Here is a 20,142-nt window from a genome sequence, read left to right on the forward strand (position 1 = left end):
AGCCCTCCCTACTCCTCCCTGCCTGCTGGACAGGCGTGAAAGAGGTGCCTGCAGAGGGTGGGGGTTCATTGAACGCCAGACAAGGAGCCTGTTTAATTGTCGACACGAGTTGTATTAGCCAGACTCCCGCCTCCCACACACCCAGTGCCCTCCGAGGTGTGAACTGAGCCGCTGTCTTCTAGAATTTGTCGTGAGCTGTGAAGGTCCCGCCTCACTGGTGCCACTTAACTATCCCAGCACCCCTTCGAGGCCGAGGCCCGTCCTGCGATCTCAGTGCGCAGATTAAGAAACGGGCTCAGAGAGGTGATGTGCGTGCCCAGGAGGGAGGGAGCTGGGATGCACCCCCACGCGCTTTTCGTGTGTTGGCTTCTATTATTTTCATTGTCTTTTTAAATTGAGAGTGACGGGCCTGTACCACAAAATTCCCCCCTTTAAAAAATTTTTTTTTTACATTTATTTATTTTTGAGAGACAGAGCACAAGTGGGGGAGGGGCAGAGAAAGAGGGAGACACAGAATCCGAAGCAGGCTCCGGGTTCTGAGCTGTCAGCCCAGAGCCCAACGCGGGGCTCGAACTCACGGACCGTGAGATCGTGACCTGAGCCGAAGTCGGACGCTCAACCCACTGAGCCACCCAGGCATCCGAGAATTCCCTGCTTTAAATTCAGCACACGGTTCAGTGGTTTTAGCACCTTCACAAAGTTGTGCAGCCACTGCCACATCTAATTTCAGGACACTGTCACCCCAAGCAGGAACCCCGTACCCATCAGGGGCCACTCTTATCGCCCCAGCCTCCCCACCATCCGGCCTGTGACAGCCAGGGTTCAGCAGAGTCAGTAAATGTTCACTGTGTTTATTTTGAAGAGCGGGGACTGGGATGTATTTTAAAGAGCACGTCTTGCCCCTCACGCCCACCCCGGCCCTCGCCCCCCAAATGGGTCAAGCCTGCAGCGTGTGGCTTTTTCACATGCCTGAGTGAGCCCAGGACCCCGAGGGGCGCCAGCTCCCAAGAGTTAACTGCAGATCTTCCAAAATCCCGCCTTTCAGGCAGGCTGTGTGGCCAACAACGCCATCATCAGAAAAAACGCCGTGATGGGACAGCCCACGGAAGGCGCCCTGATCGCCCTGGCAATGAAGGTAGGGACCCTTTGATGGTCTACACCGGGAGGGCTTCCGCTGGGGGCTGGATGAGGGGCGGAATTCGGGCGCCTGTCTGAGCAAATGAGGAGTGGAGAAGCTTAGTAACAATGGAGAGAGTGGCCCCGAACATCCTTAGGCTGTCGCCGGCTGGTGGAGGCAATGGGCTCTGAGATGCTGTGTGCTTCTGGAACATTCTGCAGGCCTCTAACCCTTCCCGACCATCCCACAAGAATCCTGGGGCATCCCGTGGCTCAGACCCCACGGAGGTGCTGGGGAGACAGAGGAATGACCCACCTGGTGGCCCCCGAGCTCCCGTGCAGGAAGACCCCTTCCTTTTAGTGCATTTGACGGATCGCAGGGCTCCGTGGTCAGACCCTGAGTCTGCGACTTTGCAGAAATGCCCCCATTCTGTGCCCAGAGCTAGGCGGGGAGCCGCTGCCCCGGGTGTTGAGGGGTGGGCGGTGGGCGGGCCGGGTACCTGCTCCGCCTTGGGCACAAACAGGAGGTCTGATCACACCCCTCCCCAGAGGGACCCAGGCCCACCTCGGGGTGCCTGTCCTGCACCAGCTGACCCCCGCCTCCTCCTCAGCCCCTCTGTCCTTCCTCCCACGGCTGCCTCGGGCTCTCCCTTCAGGTTTACTTCCCTTCCCTCGCTCATCCAGGCCCCCAGAACGGCTTCGCCGTCCATCTGTTCCCCTGTCCCTCCCCCAGCCCAAGACCCAGCTACCCATCTCTGCCAAGTTCAGGCAGACAGTGCTGCAAGTTTGGGTTGAGGAGGGGGAGAAGAGTCACCCTCTGAATAAGTCCCTGTAGGGGCGCCTGGGTGGCTCAGTCGGTTGAGCGTCCGACTTCGGCTCAGGTCGTGATCTCGCCGTCCGTGAGTTCGAACCCGGCGTCGGGCTCTGTGCTGACAGCTCGGAGCCTGGAGCCCGCTTCGGATTCTGTGTCTCCCTCTCTCTCTGTCCCTCCCCCGCTTACGCAGTGTCTTCCTCTCTCTCTCTCAAAGATAAATATTAAAAAAAAGAACTGTAGGGGCACCTGAGTGGCTCAGTGGGTTAAGCGGCCGACTTTTAATCTAGGCTCAGGTTACCAGTTCGAGCCCCGCATCGGGCTCTGTGCCAACAGCGCAGGGCCTGCTTGGGATTCTCTCTCTCCCTCTCCCCTACTGTCTCTGTGTCTGTCTCTCTCTCAAAATAAGTAAACTTAAAACAGAAAGTCCCTCTAACTGTAAACAAGCTATGTTAAGAAACTGTTACACTCAGGGAAGAAAATTCTTTCCAGGATGACAGTCATACCGACTAGACCTTACTACCTCTTCCGAAAGGGCCCCAGCTGGCCCTGTTCAACCGCAGGCTGCCGTCCGGGACGGGGACAGTGGCCTGACTGTCCCAGCAGGAGAGAACCCCGGTGTGGGGTCTCCACCCCTGCTCCCGCCGCCTGCCTCCCGTGCAGCCCAGAGAGGACCGATGTTCCAGAACCCCCTCTCCTTTACGGGTCACGATTTACTCTTCCGTGGGCCGGAACCAGTAGGGGAGCCTGGTGACAGCTGACATGTATGAAGTGCCTCCCGTGACCGTGTGGCAGGCTCGGTGCTCGGCGCTCTGTGTTTATCATGTCTGTCCTCAAACCCGTCTCAGGGTCGAGGTCAGTGGTTCTGAACCAGTTCTCCACTGTCACGCCCTTGCTAGTTTCCCCGCAGTGGCTGAAATAAAGGACCGCCACCTGGGTGCCTGAAACAGCAGGAATTTACTCTGTCACGGTTCCCGAAGCTGGAGGTCTGAAAGGAAGGTGTGGGCAGCGCCCTGGTCCCCTCCCCTCCAACTGTGACCCGTCATGCCAGATGCTCCTTGGCTCACGGACACGTCTTCACGTGGCCCTGTCCCCTTCGTCCAAGGACCACCCGTCTTATCGGATCTGGACACACGCTCACGACCTCATCTTAACTTGGTTCCACCCCCCGAGACCCTGTTTCCAAACAAGACCACGTTCGCAGACACTGAGGGGTTAGGGCGTCGACGCGTCTTTTGGAGGGATGCAGAATCATTCACAAGACCTTCCCGAAGAGACTTTTCGGGCATTTCTTTTGTTCCTGATCAGTCCCCATGAGATTTAATCCCACAGATAGACTCTCTGTCCGGGTACTGTATGGATAAAGGAGTAGATTTTTGCCTCCTCAGAACCCATTTTCTCCTGTTGGGGGGGGGGTGGTGCGTGGGATGCATGGTTTGGGACTGGTATACAGCTGGGGAAACTGAGGCTCAGAGATGTCAAGTAACTGGCCCGAGAACGGTCCGCGAATGTCAGGCCTGGCAAGGACCCCGGGCTGTGACAGCAACCCACCCCACTAAGCAGGGCTTCTTTGAGGGGGAAACTGCTACCTCTTTGAGTCTGGAACATTCCTCCTGGAGGGGAGCCCACGGGCTTTTGTTTCTGAGCACGTTCTGGCCAGAAGCTGTCGCCAGGACCAGCTGGCCCTGCCCCTGGAACAAGAGATGAGACTTTTTTTTTTTTTTTTTTTTTTCCGGGTGGGACTTTTGAAAGCAAATGGCCTTTCTCTGCGAGCTAAACGCTGGGATTCCTTACCTGCCGGAAATGGTTTGACGAATGAATAACGGAGGCGGCCTGAGCTTTGCAGCGAGGCTGGCTCAGAATGACTCACGAGAAGCGTGGCATTTGCTTTTCCCAGATGGGCTTAGCTGATGTTAAAGATTCCTACGTGAGAAAAAAGGAGATTCCGTTCAGCTCGGAGCAGAGGTGGATGGCAGTGAAATGCAGCCCCAAGACTGCGGTGAGTTTTCTTCTCTGCCCCTTCCCACCCTCTCCCCTGCACCCCGAAGGAAACAGAATGCAGGTGTCGAGGAGGAAAGCTGAGCGCTCCCAGCTGCTTCCACGGAGGGTCAAATACAGGACCGTCCGGCTGATGGCACTCAGACCTTTGATCATTTGGCGTCTCCTGCCGAGATTTTGGTCCGAAACGGTGGTTCTCAAGGCGGGCTTCCCAGACCAGCGGCATCCCCCGGGGAATCGGTTAAAAATGCAGCTTCTCTGGATGTCAATTTTTTTAAAATTGAAAACAGAATTTAAAACAAAATGCAGATTCCCAGGCTCAACCCGGAACCCCTGAGTCCGAAATCTCGGGAGCGGGAGCTGGTTGTCACCTGTGCGTGCGGGGAATTTTGACGTGGGCTCCCGCCGTTAGCAGCAAAAACCTCTTGCTAACTTGGAGGTCCCTTCTTAACATCCTGGTGCTGAGTTCTTTACACGTATGAGTGCCTCAGATCGTCACCAGGTGGGGACAGCCCTTCAGCCCTGCGGGGGACCAGGAGGCGCATCCCAGCACCCACCCCAGATGGTGGGAACGGCGAGCTCACGCGTCATACGTGCGTGCCCACAGATACACCCTTGCGCTCACCTTCGCATCTTTTTTTCTCCCCAAAGACCCTGGTAATATATTCTCACTGAAATAAATTCTAGAAACATGACTTAAAAACGGAAGCACCGTATAATCCCGCCCTTCGTGTCTCCCGACCCAAGGCAGCCCCCCTCCACGGTCTGGGATGCGACCTTTGAGGTCCTAAACATGCAGAGAGCGACGTACGGGGTGGTAGTTTTGAAACTAGGTCGTGCTGTGTGTGGGGTTTGTAATCTGTTCTCTCCCCTTTCAGCGATGTCTCAGACATCTTTCCGTATCGGTTCACACAAGCTCATCCCCCCGCCCGCCGTGAGCTTTCAGGCGCCGTGCTAATGCCGGGGACAGTGTGACCCGGGCTGTCACGGCGCCTTCCGCGTGGAGCTTACCATCCGCAGGAGACCGAGCTTAACGAATACACAGGAGAACGGTTCGGGGCTCGATGAGCCCCGTGCAGGGGTGAACAAAACAGAAAGGGGACCTGCCCTCGGGAGGCGACAGTCCCAGTGGAAATAGACGTCCCGCAGTCAGTCACACACATAAAGGCCTAACAGTGGCTGGGGTGTGGCTGATGACACGTATGGGATGCTCTCGGTGACGTTAACAGGGCACCTGATGCACAGAGAGGCTGCGGATCAAAGTTCTCCAAGGAGCCGACCCAAGGAATGCAGCCGTTTCCCTTTTCTTCTTTCCCAAGGACCAGGAAGACGTTTACTTCATGAAGGGGGCCTTCGAAGAGGTGATTAATCACTGTACCTCGTACAACAACGGAGGCCTCTCCCTGCCACTGACGCCCCAGCACACAGCCTTGTGCCAGCAGGAGGAAAAGAGGATGGGGTCGCTCGGCCTGCGGGGTTGGTACCTCTCGTCCCCAGCGCCGCGCTTTAAGTGTGCAGCATTGACCTTCCGGGTCAATGGTCACGTGAAAGGCAGAGAGCCCCCCCCCCCCCCGCCCCCGGCCCACCTCTGCCACCATGTGACACCCGTTAGTCCAGACGCGGCGCCTGTGGGTTTCCCGACACGTGACTGAGGCGCCCCGGAAACGCTGATTTTCCCGATTGGTCGTCCTGCTCGTCGCCCACGGTCAGGAAAACCCAAAGCTCTTTCGCATCAAGGCAGACATTTCATTCCTCGGCCGTTTCCAGTCTCCTGCATCGGGGACGCCGCCTTCCCCGATGAGCTGGAAACTCGGGTTTCCCACAGTGCCTGTCCGTTTTCAGAGAAGCGCTCTGGAACCCGTGGGTTCCCTCCGGGGAAAGTGAGAAGCCTGGGGCCCGGTGTCAGTTGCCTTGGGTTTTCCCTGCGGGAAACAGACGTTGTAAATTGCTAGCAGCTTGCTGATAAGGGGGCGAGGCGAGGCTGAGACAGAGCCTGGCAGGGCGGGGAGGGGAGCCTGGGGAAAGGGAGGCTTGGCACCCGCAGCCCTGGCACCTGTACCAATGGTACACGCACCGAAACAGAGTCAAGGCCGGGACGAGCTCAGAGAGAGAGTCCTCCTACCCCTGGGGCCCGCGGGGGACCTCCCACGGCTCTCGGTGTCTCCTCAGTGCTGGCCCTGGCTTCCGGACCCGAGCTGGGGAGGCTGACTTTTCTGGGTCTCGTTGGAATCATCGACCCTCCGAGGGCCGGCGTGAAGGAAGCGGTGCAGGTTCTCCGCCAGTCGGGCGTGTCCGTGACGATGATAACGGGAGATGCTCTGGAGACCGCCTCTGCTATAGGTGAGTGGGGCGCAGTGGGCGCCGGGCGGGGAGGAGTCCCCTCCCGCGGGTCTGCTCCTGCGGGTTAACCCGCCCCCACCCACCTGCTGTGAGCTCGCAGAGACCCTGAGGTTCATGGGCCGGCGCTCCCCCCGACAGAGACGGCTGTCTCTAAAGTGTAGGCAGGGGCCCTGAAGGGGGCTCTCAGCCGTGACGTCACTGCCTCTTCCCAGACAGCATCTGCCCGTGTCCGGGTTCTGGTCTGGTTCTGTGTGCCCCGGGCGGGTCACTGAACCACCCTGGCCTCCGGGCTCTTCTCCCACAGGGGGCCGGCCACCCCCCACCCCCCCACACTTCTCGTTCTTCTTATTCACCTGATTGGTTCTCCCTGCTCTGTCTCAAGGCACCCGGCGCTGTGAAAAAATCAGACTCTAGAATCAGACAAAACCACGTCAGGTCCCAGCATCGCCGCTCGGCAGCTCTGGGACCTGGGGGAGGTCACTCCCCTCCGTTTCCTCATCGTTAAAGCAGGGACAATAAGGCCTTAGTTCTGTGGATGGAATTGGGATCGTGTCGCGTAGCAGGTGCTCGGTGGGGGGGTAGCCGTCGCGGCTCTGCTGTGCTCGTGGTCTGCGGCCCAGGCGGGGCCTGATGTCAGGCAGGGGGAGTGAGGGGCGGGAGCGGGCCCTCAGAGCAGACTCTCCGCATCTCGCAGGAAGGACTATTGGCCTGTGCGACGGGAAGCTGAAAGCCATGTCCGGGGAGGAGGTGGAGAGCACGGGGCAGGACGAGCTGGCTGGCTGTGTCGGGAAGGTGGGGTCCTCCCAGGGGGCTCGGCGGGGCGGGGGGGGGGGGGAGTTTCAGCCCCAAGTTCACGGACTCTTCTCCACCTCCACGTCCAGGTTTCTGTCTTCTTCAGGACCAGCCCAAAGCACAAGCTCAAAATCATAAAGGTGAGCTGTGTGCCTCATGCGTCCGTCCGTTGGGGCCAGTCCAGGGCGGTGGCTCTGTCCCCAGGGGGAGGTCCTGGGTCCAAGCTGGCAGGAGCGTCGGCCGTCCTCAAGCCGTGCTTCTTTCTCTAGGCCGGGGACGGCTGCACCAGGCGGGGCCTTTGCCCAGCCCCCAGGGAGGGGAGAACGGGCTGTCCTTGGCCACGTACAGCAAAAGCAGGAGCAGGAATTGGGTGGTGCGGAGGGCAAACTAAAAAGCAGGCAGTCTCTGTTAGTCGAGCGCCCTGGCGTTATTCTTATTCCCGAACTCCAGGCCTCAGTTTCCCAGTCTGTAAACCGGGGTTGTATGGACGACGTCAGCCAACTCACAAGGCTAGTGCGGCTCTTGGCGCAGCACCTGGCATACGGCGGGTGCCCGGTGGAGACTGGATGTGATTTTCTGCCTGTGCCCGGGGGAGGGCGCTGCCGGTGCGCTGGGTCTCCTCCCCGGAAGCGCTTTGAAAATGAGCTCTTGGGGCGCCTGGGCGGCTCGGTCGCTTAAGCATCCAGCTTCAGCTTAGGTCGTGATCTCACGGTTCAGGAGGTCGAGCCCCACACCGGGCTGTCTGCCGTCAGCACAGAGCCCGCTTTCGATCCTCCGTCTCCCTCTCTCTCTGCCCCTCCCTTGCTTGCACGCACGCGCTCTCGCTCTCTCTCCAAATAAATTTTTATTTTTATTTTTATTAAAAAAAAATTTTTTTTTAACGTTTATTTATTTTTGAGACAGAGAGAGACAGAGCATGAACGGGGGAGGGGCAGAGAGAGAGGGAGACACAGAATCGGAAGCAGGCTCCAGGCTCTGAGCCATCAGCCCAGAGCCTGACGCGGGGCTCGAACTCACGGACCGCGAGATCGTGACCTGGCTGAAGTCGGACGCTTAACCGGCTGCGCCACCCAGGCGCCCCTCCAAATAAATTTTAAAAAAGAGAGAAAGAAAAGGTGTTCTTTAGCTCTGTGCTGTTTTATTCTTCGTGCTGTTTGGGGGGCTTTAGCTCTAGGGAGGAAACCTCCATGCAAGTCACTCCTAAGACTTACTTAATCCCATGGGGCACTGCGTGGTTTCAGGGGTAAGTTGTGGACTTTTGTTTGTTACTGGAGAACACGAATGAGCCTTCACTCACCTCCTCTTTCCAAAGGCTTTGCAGGAGTCGGGGGCAGTCGTGGCCATGACGGGGGACGGGGTGAACGACGCGGTCGCCCTGAAGTCTGCGGACATCGGGATCGCCATGGGGCAGACGGGGACAGATGTCAGCAAAGAGGCTGCCAACGTGATCCTGGTGGATGATGACTTCTCGGCCATCATGTGAGTGGCTCCGTGGCTGGTTTTCAGCGGCAGAAATGGCCGCGGTGACCCGCTGCCCCCCTCGGGACATGCCCCCCTCACGGCCCGAGGGTGCATCCGACGGGCGAGCCGGGGTCAGGTGCACAGACGGAGGCGGGCTCCGGTGTGTCGGCCGCAGCACCGTCTGTGGGGAAATCCTAGGCCACCCTAACTGCCGACAGCAAGGGCGGGAGTGCCACAAAGCCACGAAACATCACGTTTTGGGGAACGTTTTAAAGACGGAGAAATGCTCACATTGTGGGGTTAAGTGAAAAACGCTAAGAGTGAGCATGGGCGGCTGGAGGGCCGTGTTTGTGGGGATGCGTATGTTTCATGCGCTGAAAGCGACGAGCGACGGGGCAGGAGCGTCTAATTGTTGGCCCTCGTGTGATCGCAAGCTCCCGAGATTGCAAAACACCTGGTTTCTTGTTTCCCTTTTCTCTGTTTTCTTAACAAGCTTGCCTTCCCTCTAGCTCTGATTTTAATTCGTTCTAATCGAGACTTTATTCATAATCCATTGTAATAATTGGGGGTGGCACGGAAGTTTTCTTAAGCCTGCTGTCAGAACTCTGAGCAAAAACTGAAGTTGGGTGCGATTTTTGACTTTACGGAGGAGTCTTGTCTTTGTAAATGGATTGACTCACCCTAGGAATCCTTAGCCCCCTTCCCCCTTCGTTAAAAAAAAAAAAAAAAAAAAAAGTCCTGAGATGCAGTTAATAAATAACTCCGTAATTTTAGTTCTCTTGCAAAAAAAAAAAAAAAACATTAGCAGAAAAAAAAGGGTTAGGCAGTTTTCTGCATTCGTGACTCAAGATCAAGGTTTTTAAAGGACTTTTACGGTTTTCTGAACATACCAAGGACGTTTCTCAGCCTCCTAATTCTCTCCCCACCGCGCCACACCCCCGGGGCGAATTAGCAGGTTTGATCTGTCTTGCTGTGCCTGTCGTCCAGACGCATCTCTGGGTTGCAGTCAGTGCTTCCCAAGTCCCGGGTGAGGGCGGGGTCCCTGGGCTCAGGCGGGAGAATGATCTATGGTCTTCGTACAGAGGGTGATCATGGCCTGCGGCCCAGGCCCCCGCGGCGGGTGGTGCTGGCCAGGCCACCGTCCTCCTGTACCTCTCTGTCCTGGAGCCGCCAGCGGGGGGAAGGGGAAGGGGCGCCTGCGTGCGAGGCCCCCTCCGGTGACACCATCGCTCCCTCCCACGGCTGCCGGAGGTGCCCGGACGCTCCCAGCGGGCCCTCTGCGAAGAAACGCTCTGTCCTCTTGCAGGAACGCGGTGGAGGAAGGCAAGGGGATTTTTCATAACATCAAAAACTTCGTGCGGTTTCAGCTGAGCACGTAAGTCCAGGCCGGCGTCTCCGAGGGCCGTCGGGCCGCGCGTGCGTCCGGCGTGCAGCCATCGACGGTGCCCGGTGTGTGCCCCGCAGGAGCATCTCGGCCTTGAGCCTCATCACTCTGTCCACCGTGTGCGACCTGCCCAGCCCGCTCAACGCCATGCAGATCCTGTGGATCAACATCATCATGGACGGGCCACCGGCGCAGAGGTGAGGCGCCGGGCTGTCCCCGAGGCTCCGCCGCCCGCCCACTCTGCCGCCCCGGGTGCCTTGCACCGAGTACGGGACGCCGTCCCCGGGAGTCCTGCAAAGCCGGAGTGTGGCGCACTGTGGGGAAGACAGCCAGCGGGATGCCCTGGGCATGGGGGGAAGCACCCGCATGGGCAGCCGGGGCGGGCGGCGGAGGGGGGGATGTGCTCCCCGGGTGACTCCACGCCTCAGTCCCTCTCTTCACGTCCCCACTTTGGAGGTGTCCTCCGTGATCGCTCTAACAGCAGCCCCCGGGCTCTCCCTCCTCACCCTGCTGTCTTTGTCCCTAGAGGAGAAAATACGTATGTCCTTGTTTATCTGATTATGACCCGTTTCCCCTACGGCAAGGTTTCTGTTCCTTGTAGCATTTCCCGGCTCCCGGGACGGTGCTTGGCACACAGTAGGCGGTCGGCGAGTTAGTTGCTGGGTGGATGGGTGAGAAGGGAGGGTGAGGGTAGCTGAACGGGCAGGAGGAAGAACCACCTTCAGAGTCGGGGAGCGAGACGTCCAGGAGCAAGCGAGGCACTGGGTTCGAGCACACAGTACATGCTGTTGTTCGTTATATATGTGTGTGTGATATAAATGTGATACATATATGTCACCATGAATTAGCATAGTTGTCGCCGCTGAGGGCAGGAGTCCCGCTTTGTCCCTCCGGGCCCAGGGGGAGGTCCCTCTTCACACGCTGGGAGCAGGGCCAGGAGGCAAGCTGGCCTCAGCCGTCTCTGCAGCCGGCTTCCTCCTCGGTGCCCCGCGTCCCGTCTTCCGCTGGTCTAGCCCCAGTCCCGCTGTTGCGCAGTCGGCTGAAGGCGGGTCCCTGGGGGGCGGCGTCTGGACCCCGTTTCTCCAGCCTGCTGGGCGTCCCCTTGTGATGGAAGCTGTGCGATCATGAGGGGTGACCCAGAGTGGCTCCAGGACGGTGGTGTGGTCGGCTGGGGGTTGGTTTTCCTCCGCCGTGCTCAGGGACGGGTGTGTGGCTGCCCCTGGGGCCCAGGCCGGTGGGGTGGAGGGTGGGGACCCTGGAAGGAGGGCGAGGGCAGAGGATGTGAGGGGCGGGCTTCCAGCAAGGACGGAGAAGTCCCCCTAAGAGTGGGACCAGACCGAGCTCCTGCCGACGACCTGGGGGCACTTGGCCAAAGCCCCCTCTTTGCTGTGTCTTCGGGGCTGACCTGAGAGCCTGTACAGCTTCAGCACTTTAAGTGTCCTCGCGGTTTATGTCAAGGTTCCCCTGTCTTGTTCCGAGCAGCTTGGGGGTAGAGCCGGTTGACAAAGATGCCCTCCGACAGCCACCGCGGAACGTCAAGGACACGATTCTCGGCAGAGCCCTGATCCTGAAAATCCTCCTGTCGGCTGCTGTCATCATCAGCGGGACCCTCTTTATCTTCTGGAAAGAGGTGGGGCAAGTTCTCACCGGCTCGGCCTGTATTCGCTAAGCCCCTGTGGTAGGAGCCTAGCGGCTGTGCACCAAGCACCGGGGATGGTCCCCGCCCGGGCGCGTGGGGCTCCGGCTCTGACTGGGGAGACAGGTGCACATACAGGGGGCTGTCCCTGAGGGGGGGGGGGCGGGGGACCAGGAGCTGACTTTGCAGAGGTGGGGACAAGGCGGAAGGATAGGAAGCCCCCCTGGCAGGGAAAAGAAATCATTTTGTTCTAAAAGGGACCCGATGCCCCTGCCGCTTTCTATGGTCACCAGGAAACAATTTGCAATCTATTAGAAGGAAGTCCGTCTTATTCCCTGGAGGTGATTATTTGAGGGAGCTTAGGGGCCTCCTTGTGATGGCTCCAGGGGCCCCGGCCCCCGTGCTGACACGCGGTGCTCTCGGTGGAGACCCAGGCAGGTGTCATGTGCGGGAAGGGGGGGGCAGGACACGGGACCACTGCAGATTCTGTTTTTCTTCAGCCCCGCCCCCCAGAGGAGGGGCCTTGCATTTTCCCCAGTTCTCACCTGCCCAGGAAGGTGGTGTGGCCGCCCGTGTCCAGCCTGTGCTCCACCTGCGGGGAAGGGGACCCAGGCCCTCCTGTGCCAGCACGGTGGGCCTCAGTGTGGGGGGCCCCCCAGGGGCTCCGGAGTCAGGCTCCAACTCACGCCACCCCCGGCCAGGGCGTCTGCGGGGAACCCTGGGACAGTGACAAGCTCGGGCAGGAAGGATCCGCCTCCCCTCAGGCAGGGAAAGTTCTCACCTTGGCTCCAGGCCAGGCCCGGGAGGAGACCTGCCTCAGGTCCCTACAGCGGCACCAGGGAGGGTGTGCGTCCTCTGTCCGTGACACTCAGTGGATGCAGCTGTAGCCCCGTCCTGTCCCAGGAGGCAATGTCACCTGCTGCAGGAAGGGACGCTCCCTTTACCTGTGCAGGGTTTCAGCTCGGGGTGGGGGGAGGGATGGGGGGTGGTCGTGAGACACCCCCCTTACTCCAGCCCAGGGGGCGGTCGTGGTCAGTTCCTAGCAGAGCCGCTCTCTGCTGGGCGGTCCAGGCCCCTCGAGTTCCTGCTCCCTCCGTGCTCATCGTCACGAGAAGCACCCCCCTTCCCGGGGCCCGCCCCCCCTGCGCTCCTCTGTGTTCCAGATCCCCGCAGACAAGGCGAGCACCCCGCGTACCACGACCATGACCTTCACCTGCTTTGTGTTCTTCGACCTCTTCAACGCCTTGACCTGCCGCTCTCAGGTGAGCCCTGGGCTGCCCTTCCCTCCCTTCCTGGCGGGACCCAGTCGCGCTGTCGGGGACGAATGGTGCGGCCGCAGCCCGAGTAGGCCTCTGTAAGCATCGCCGTCTGAGCCGTGGCTTGTGACCCGGCTGACACGTGCCCTTCTCCTCCCACAGACCAAGCTGATATTTGAGATCGGCTTTCTGCGGAACCCCATGTTCTTGTACTCGGTGCTGGGCTCCATTCTGGGCCAGCTGGCCGTGATTTACATCCCGCCCCTGCAGAAGATCTTCCAGACGGAGAACCTGGGTGCCCTCGGTGAGTGGGCGGGGATGTGAGGGGTCAGCAGAGGCCGGCACCTGCCGCCTGGGCGCCGACATGCGGTGTTCCAGGTGCGAAGTCCCTACGTGTGCCCGGCCGGCCGCACGGGGCGGGAGGGCGATGTGATGGGGTCATGGAGTACACGGGGAAGCAGAGGATGAGGCATCTCCACCGGGAGGGCCACCGAGGGCAGAAGGGGACACGGCCTCCCGGCCCCTCTGTCCCAGGGCTGGCGGCTCAGAGCGACGCAGCAAGGCCCGGGGACTGCGCCATGGCGGGTGACAGTCCGGGCTCATTCTGCCCCCGCTGGCAGGGGGCTCATGGGTCTTGGGCACCCGCTGACCCCACGACAGGGAGCGGGCCACCCAGCAGCTCGGGCTAAACACATGATTCAATGACCGCGGCCGTCCAGGGCCCCGAGCCCACCTGCCCCGGGGTGGAATCCTGGGGCTCCCCTGCCTCCCCGCCCAGGGGGACGCGATTCCAGCCTTTTCTTTGTGAGCTGCCTGGGGTGACTGGCCGCCTTTGCCTGAAGCTAACAGAGCACACAAGTGGGAGGAGGGGAGGGGTGGGGGGAGGAGGGTACCTGAGCAATAGCAGTGACCGGAGCCACTTACGTGGTGGGAGCCAGCAGGTGGGGAGGCTGGCGTAGGTCATGGCCACAGGTCATGACACGGTCGGGTCTGAGGTGCTGGACACGACTTTTCGGAGCACGAGGCCGGGGTGGGGGGTGTCTGCCCTCAGGATGGATGGGGGAGGGTCCTGTTACTGCCGGAGGGGGTAGCGTACCCCCACCCCAGTCCTGAGCCCCCTGGAAGGACAGGGTGGTCCTGTGGAGCTGCACGGACATCCGTCCCTCCCGGGAGGGGAAGTCCTGGTCCTCGGCTCCCGGGTCCTCGCCCCTCACCTCTGGGCTCTCTGCGACCAAAGCCGAGACGTAGGGAAGGGAGCCTCAGGGTGGCACTGTGCGCTCTGACCCCCATTTTCTTTTCACCTTTTTGCAGACTTGTTGCTTTTAACCGCACTGGCTTCATCCGTGTTCATTTTGTCAGAGCTGCTCAAACTATGCGAAAAGTTCTGTTCCAGAGCCGAGAAAGCCCAGGTTCACCAGGAAGATGCATAGCGGCCCCCGCCTGCGTCCAACCCCTCAATAATCTATATTTTTATGTGACTATGGCCCTCCCCAGCCCCCCTCCCAAGGCACGCTTTTAGGACACCGTGCGGTAGGTCCCTCACCTGATCTTCTTGGGAAACCGGCAGGAAGCCTGGGCCCGCGTCTACGCCAGCCTCTCTGGCTGAGCTCTGGAGACCGCACAGCAACACCTTGCTATTTATTAAATCACAGTGATTTTTCTTAACCACGTCTGCCCATGTATTTGTGCCACAGCAGCCCCCGCACAAGGAAGAGGCCTCGTGTCTCCGACCATAAAGTAGTGGGCTTTGTACCCTTTTGTTAAGGGCTCTGCAGGCGCCTGGTAAGTGGTTTTCCTACGGGTGGCCCCGGGGGGATCCCCACGCAGCCGTTCGTTCACGACCCACCGCATCTGGGGCGAGAGAGTCACGCCCCGGTGGCCTCAGCGAAGGCCTGGCCTTTTCCCTCTGGAACCGGGACCGGGGTGCTTGCCAGCCCCCTGAGCGTGAGCCCCGGGGGCCGGTCTTACAACAGGCCTGCCCGCCCAGCTCCAAAATGCAGAGCCCACAGGGGGCAGGAACCGGCCACGCAGACCCAGCCGTGGAGCCCCAGCTTTCGTGAAATGAGGCCACGGCTGTAACTCCGCCCCCCAGTTATTAGCCTTTTCCAGAGAAACCCAACCAACAGGAGGGGGAGGGAAGAGAGACTTGTTTTAACAAAGTGACTCACGCGACTGTCGGGTTGGCCCGTCCCCCGTGTTCGGGCAGGCGGGGTCTCCCGGGCAGCTCCAGGCAGAGACGGGCTCCCCTCCTCCTCCGGGATCCCGGGCCCTTCTCTTAAGCCTTTAAGGGACTGGATGAGGCTCACCCGCCCTCTGAAGGCAACCTGCTCTCTTCAAAGTTTACCGATACAAATGTTAATCACCCCCGAAAAACAGAGCTCACGGGAACATCTACACTACTGTTTGACCAGCTGGGCCCCACGGCCGGGCAAAACTGACCCACAAAATAACCCTCACACCAGCCACGGTGGCTGTGAGGCCGGCCGTCTGGGCCAGGCCAGGGTGAGGGAGGTCAGAGTGGACCCCTGCAGCTGCCAGGCAGAGTTCCGATTCCTTGCAAGTAGGATTTACGGCTTGGGTTGCACTGTCCTCTGAAGCCCCCACACGTGACCCCACAGCTAAATGAGGACACGCACATGTGCCGGGCCCGCAGAAACATGATCGAGAGGGCTGCCTGGAGGGGGAGGCCACTTGCACAAGGATGGTACCTGCCCAGCAGCTGCCAACCCTTGATGACCCCTCAGAGAGACAGGCTGACACCTGCCCCGCGCACAAGCCTGTGCACAGCTCGACTCTGAGTCAGGACGCGTCCAAGCAACGTGCTTCCCCTTCAAAAATAATCAAGACCCACCACGGCCAACCGATACTTAGACTGCGACATCAAAGTACCCTTCACCCCTATTTCTACCATCCATGATAGCCCGAGGTAGATTGCAAATTAAGAGATGAAATAAACAAGTGCTAAAGCAAAACAAATAAAAACAAGACACAACGCCAACCATCAAGTCCAACGAATATGTCAGACTACACGCATCTTTTCATCAAAATACAGAAGACTTAGCTGGATTTCCACTTGTAAAACACTCACCCATCAACAGCAAAGGGACATTCACCAAAAAACACAGAGGAAAGAGCAGAGATCAGTGAAGTCAAAGACGCGGGTAGAAATCAAAAGCTCGTTCTTTGAAAATACCAATAAGATCGCCAGTCTTGCTAAAGGTTTACCAAAGGGAGACACACATGACCTCTGTTAGGAGCGGAGGTGGTCTATCATGAGAGCCCCCCTCCAGTGAATTCACAAGTTAGAGGAAATGAACCAGTTCCTTGAAAACCACAAGCTACTAACACGCACTGAAAAGGCAGGAACCCGAGTAATTCTAGAACGTGTGAGGACAGGGATGTAGTTAAAACCGATCCCCCAAAAAAGAAACCTTGTGACTTCTGACACCAATCCAGAAGCAAGTTAATGAAGAAAAGATGGTCATTTCAGCTAATGGTGTGGGGACAGACATCTGCGGCCGAGAAAAGCCACCCTCGACTCAGACCTCACGCCCGCCACACAAATGAACTCAACATGAGCCACAGGCCAAAACAGAAAAACGGGGCAGAAGAATCCTTGGGATCCCGGGTTAGGCAGAGTTCTTAGACATGACCCCACAAGACCATCCCTAAAAGGTAAGAAAATTTGAGAAAATACCCTGTAGGGGAATTACTGGATCACACAGTAATTCTATTTTTAATTTTGTGAGGAACCAAAGAGAACAAAAATGCTCATTCAAAAAGATATATACAGGGGCGCCTGGGTGGCTCAGTCGGTTAAGTGTCCAACTTCAGCTCAGGTCATGATCTCACAGTCTGTGAGTTCGAGCCCTGCGTCGGGCTCTGTGCTGACGGCTCAGAGCCTGGAGCCTGTTTCAGATTCTGTGTCTCCCTCTCTCTCTGCCCCTCTCCTGCTCATGCTCTGTCTCTCTCTGTCTCAAAAAATAAAAAACATTAAAAAAAAAAAAAAGATCTACACAACCCTATGTTTACTGCAGCATTATTTACAATAGCTGAGATACGAATCAGCCCCAATGTCCTTCGGTCGATGAACGGATCAAGATGTGGGGTACACACACACACACACACACACACTGGAAGAGTACTCAGCCATAAAAAGAATGAAATCTTGCCATTTGCAGCAACACGGGTGCCTAGAGAGTATAACGCTAAGTGAAATAAGCCAAAGACACATGTCTTATGATTTAGCGCCTAAGTGCCGTCAAAACCAAACAAACGAACGAAGAATGAAAGAGACAAACGAAAAGTCAGGCTCTTAACTCCAGAGAACAAACTGATGTCACCGGAGGGGGGGGGGAGGGCCGGGAAATGGGTGAAACAGGTGAAGGGGATTATGGGTAAGGACTTACCATGAGGCGCACGGGGTGACGTACAGACGTGCTGAGTCACCGTCTTGTACACCTGCAACTAACATCACTCTGCAATCCAACTATACTGGAATTAAAAAAAAAAAATTTAGGTACAGACCTTAAAGAACTCCAAGAAATATAGAGAATTGTTGAATCATTGTGTTGTACACCTGCAACTAACCTAACATGGTAAATGAGGCTTGAGTTAAAAAAAAAAAAAAAAAGTTTTTTTTAATCCAGGAAAAAAAACTAACTGGATTCCACCAAAAGTGAAAGCATTTTGTCCATGAAAGTCACTAGTGGAGAGAATTAAAAAAAAAAAAAAAAGACTGGAAAATACGTATTTTCAAGTCACAAACCCAACAATCGACTCGGATCCAAAATTTAAAAAATTAAAATTTAACAATTAAAAAAAAACAGAAAAAGGGCACAAGCTCTTAAGAGGGCATAGAGGCAGTAAACACACCTCTCCAAATGGCTGAAAACACGCCCAGGACACTGAGGGCTGGCGAGGATGTGGGACAACCGGTGCCCGGATGTGTCACAGGGCAGGGAGGTACCACAGCCGCTCTGGAGAAGAGGCTGATGGCGTCCCATCTGGTCAAACACACGCTTAGCCTGTGACCCAGGCTCGCCACTCTAGGCACAGACCCTCGTGCCCACGGCAGCTTCACTCGGAAGAGCCGCATCTTACAACCACCCACGCCTCCTTCTGCCGACGAGCGGCACCCCCACAGTGGAGGGCTCAGGAGCGTCCACGTCGCATCCTGGGTGGGTCCCCTGGGTATCACACCGAGTGGCAGAAACCCGTCTTACTGGTGATGTATGGCACGGTTCCATTTACCTAACATCCTCGAAGTGACAAGGTGACAGAGTGGATGACAGGTTGTCAGGGGTCAGCGTTAGGAGGGCGGGACTGGAAGAGGGGGAGCAGGAAGGAGTTTGGGAGGCAAATGGGACAGTTCTGGATCCTGACTGTAGCGAGGGTCACGTCAATCTCTACACATGATCAAGTTTCACAGGACTGATGGCAGGGATCCCCAAGACCACCGTCGGGCTCAGTGAGGATGACCAGAAACTCTGTTCTCGGAACACTGCCGGTCCACCCCGCGGCTGGCGCTGATGTGTATCCTCCCCCGTAACAAGCCTGACCAACAGTCCAACAGGTTTCGGTGAGTTCCGTCTCTTCAGCGAACTGTCCAACCTGAGGGCGGCTCGGGGGGCCCTCGGACCGCGTAGTGGGTGTCGGGAGGCTTGGGCAGACTTTGCCATCTGGAAGACTGTGCCCCTAGCCTTGAGTGTGCCTAAAAGCAGGGGCTTTGGAAAAACTGGCGGCATTCGAATAAGGTCTATGCGTCGTTGCTGATATCGTGCCGATGCCAGCGTCCTGCTTGGGTGGCTGTGCTCTGATGAGGGAAGATGCTTTCATTAGGCGAAGCTGTGAGAGGAGTGCCCAGGAACTCTCAGCACCAGTTCTGCAGCCTCTCGGTCGATTCAAGTTACGTCAAAATAAAGTTTATAAGAAAAAAAAGACTCCGAAAAATCAAGCTAAAATATACCAGGCAAACTCCAAGCAACACACACAGCCGCGTGACATCATTAACGGCAGGCAAGATTAAGATCGAGGCCAAAAGCATGAGGGAAGGCAGGGCAGGGAATTCAACGAGATACATTCACCACTGAAAATCCAACGGGCCTGGGCACAGGGCAACTCAACATCCACACTCACAGGGCACCGTACGGCAAATGTAGGAAGACACACAGAGAATTCATTCAGGGACTCTACCTGGTCACAGGGAAGGGCACAACTAAAACCACAATCCCAAGTAGACAGGACATAGGTGGCTCCCCTAATTACTATTTATTAAAACTGAAAGTGAACAGCCCCATTTGTAGGAAAATTCTCCAGCCCACAAAAATTTTTAAACTCTTGGCTCCAAGTGGAGAGCTCTGAGTACAGGGGCGCCTGGGGGGGCTCCGTCGGTTGAGCCTCCGACTTCGGCTCAGGTTATGATCTCACGGTTCGTGAGTTCGAGCCCCGCGTCGGGCCCTGTGCTGACAGCTCGGAGCCTGGAGCCTGCTTCGGATGCTGCGTCTCCCTCTGTCTGCCCCTCCCCTGTGTGTGTCTCTCTCTAAGAGAAATAAAGATTTAAAAAAGAAAATCTAGAAGCCAACCACGAACCCAGAACACATCTATCAGAGTCTATACAGTACTACCAAAGAAGGCAGAGCTCAAAGAGAAAAGTGATACCTCTATATATGCATTTACTTCCATTATTCATGTAGGCACTTAACAATCGACTCAAACTGGAAAAAGAAACGAACAGCAAGAGATACTATAAGAGCAAAATTAATTTAAAAGAAAAACAGAATTGCTACAACATAATGTAGGAAAAATGGAAGTAAAAAGCCACAGCTCAAAAGATTTCACGTAGTCTGGTCAAACGTACGTAAGTTAACTTGAAAACTTGCATAAAATGAAAAACTTACCAGGATATAAAAAATCGTCAGAATGAATTTTATTCCTAACTGACTGAGCCCCCCAGACGCCCCAGACTAACCTATTTGAACACACACGTACTGAACCCAGTCCAACTGAATTCACACATTCGAAGCTTGGCAGTTTAAATACAAACCAGCTTGGGGCGCCTGGGTGGCTTAGTCGGTTAAGCGTCCGACTTCAGCTCAGGTCATCATCTCGCAGTGAGTTCGAGCCCCACGTCGGGCTCTGTGCTGACCGCTCAGAGCCTGGAGGCTGTGCATTCTGTGTCTCCCTCTCTCTCTGCCCCTCCCCTGCTCATGCTCTGTCTCCCTCTGTCTCAAAAATAAATAAAAACATTAAAAAAATTAAAGAAAAAATAAATACAAACACTGCTCAGCAGCTAGAGCCCTACTGATTTCGGTTCCTTATTTAAGAGGGAAAACCTTTTTATGACATT

General features: G+C 57.0%; 1 protein-coding gene and 1 long non-coding RNA gene across 2 annotated transcripts in view; one reads left to right on the forward strand and one right to left on the reverse strand.

The window, feature by feature from the left end:
• ATP2C2 (ATPase secretory pathway Ca2+ transporting 2) overlaps positions 1–14,459 on the forward strand; it is a 62,280-nt gene extending 47,821 nt beyond the window's left edge. The window contains exons 15-27 of the mRNA XM_047078847.1: positions 1,046–1,135; positions 3,825–3,926; positions 5,245–5,401; positions 6,095–6,265; positions 6,960–7,057; positions 7,147–7,197; positions 8,370–8,536; positions 9,825–9,893; positions 9,983–10,099; positions 11,385–11,532; positions 12,702–12,800; positions 12,957–13,098; positions 14,106–14,459. Of these exons, the coding sequence (XP_046934803.1) occupies positions 1,046–1,135; positions 3,825–3,926; positions 5,245–5,401; positions 6,095–6,265; positions 6,960–7,057; positions 7,147–7,197; positions 8,370–8,536; positions 9,825–9,893; positions 9,983–10,099; positions 11,385–11,532; positions 12,702–12,800; positions 12,957–13,098; positions 14,106–14,224 (1,530 nt within the window). The 3' untranslated portion in view covers positions 14,225–14,459. The remainder of the gene's footprint in view (positions 1–1,045; positions 1,136–3,824; positions 3,927–5,244; positions 5,402–6,094; positions 6,266–6,959; positions 7,058–7,146; positions 7,198–8,369; positions 8,537–9,824; positions 9,894–9,982; positions 10,100–11,384; positions 11,533–12,701; positions 12,801–12,956; positions 13,099–14,105) is intronic.
• LOC124511543 (uncharacterized) lies at positions 2,275–19,231 on the reverse strand. The gene is made up of 10 exons (XR_006961921.1): positions 18,048–19,231; positions 17,204–17,288; positions 12,752–15,125; positions 12,084–12,432; positions 8,355–11,522; positions 6,048–7,444; positions 5,512–5,847; positions 3,722–3,850; positions 3,517–3,618; positions 2,275–2,868 (listed from the first exon to the last, which is right to left on the reverse strand). It is a non-coding gene; the product is annotated as an uncharacterized LOC124511543 (long non-coding RNA).
• Positions 19,232–20,142: the final 911 nt, after the last annotated feature.

The sequence above is a fragment of the Lynx rufus genome, unplaced genomic scaffold, assembly GCF_022079265.1.
Source record: "Lynx rufus isolate CCGP_SWC_20201006 ecotype Redwood Valley unplaced genomic scaffold, mLynRuf1.p SCAF_16, whole genome shotgun sequence".
In the NCBI taxonomy this organism is placed as follows: domain Eukaryota; kingdom Metazoa; phylum Chordata; class Mammalia; order Carnivora; family Felidae; genus Lynx; species Lynx rufus.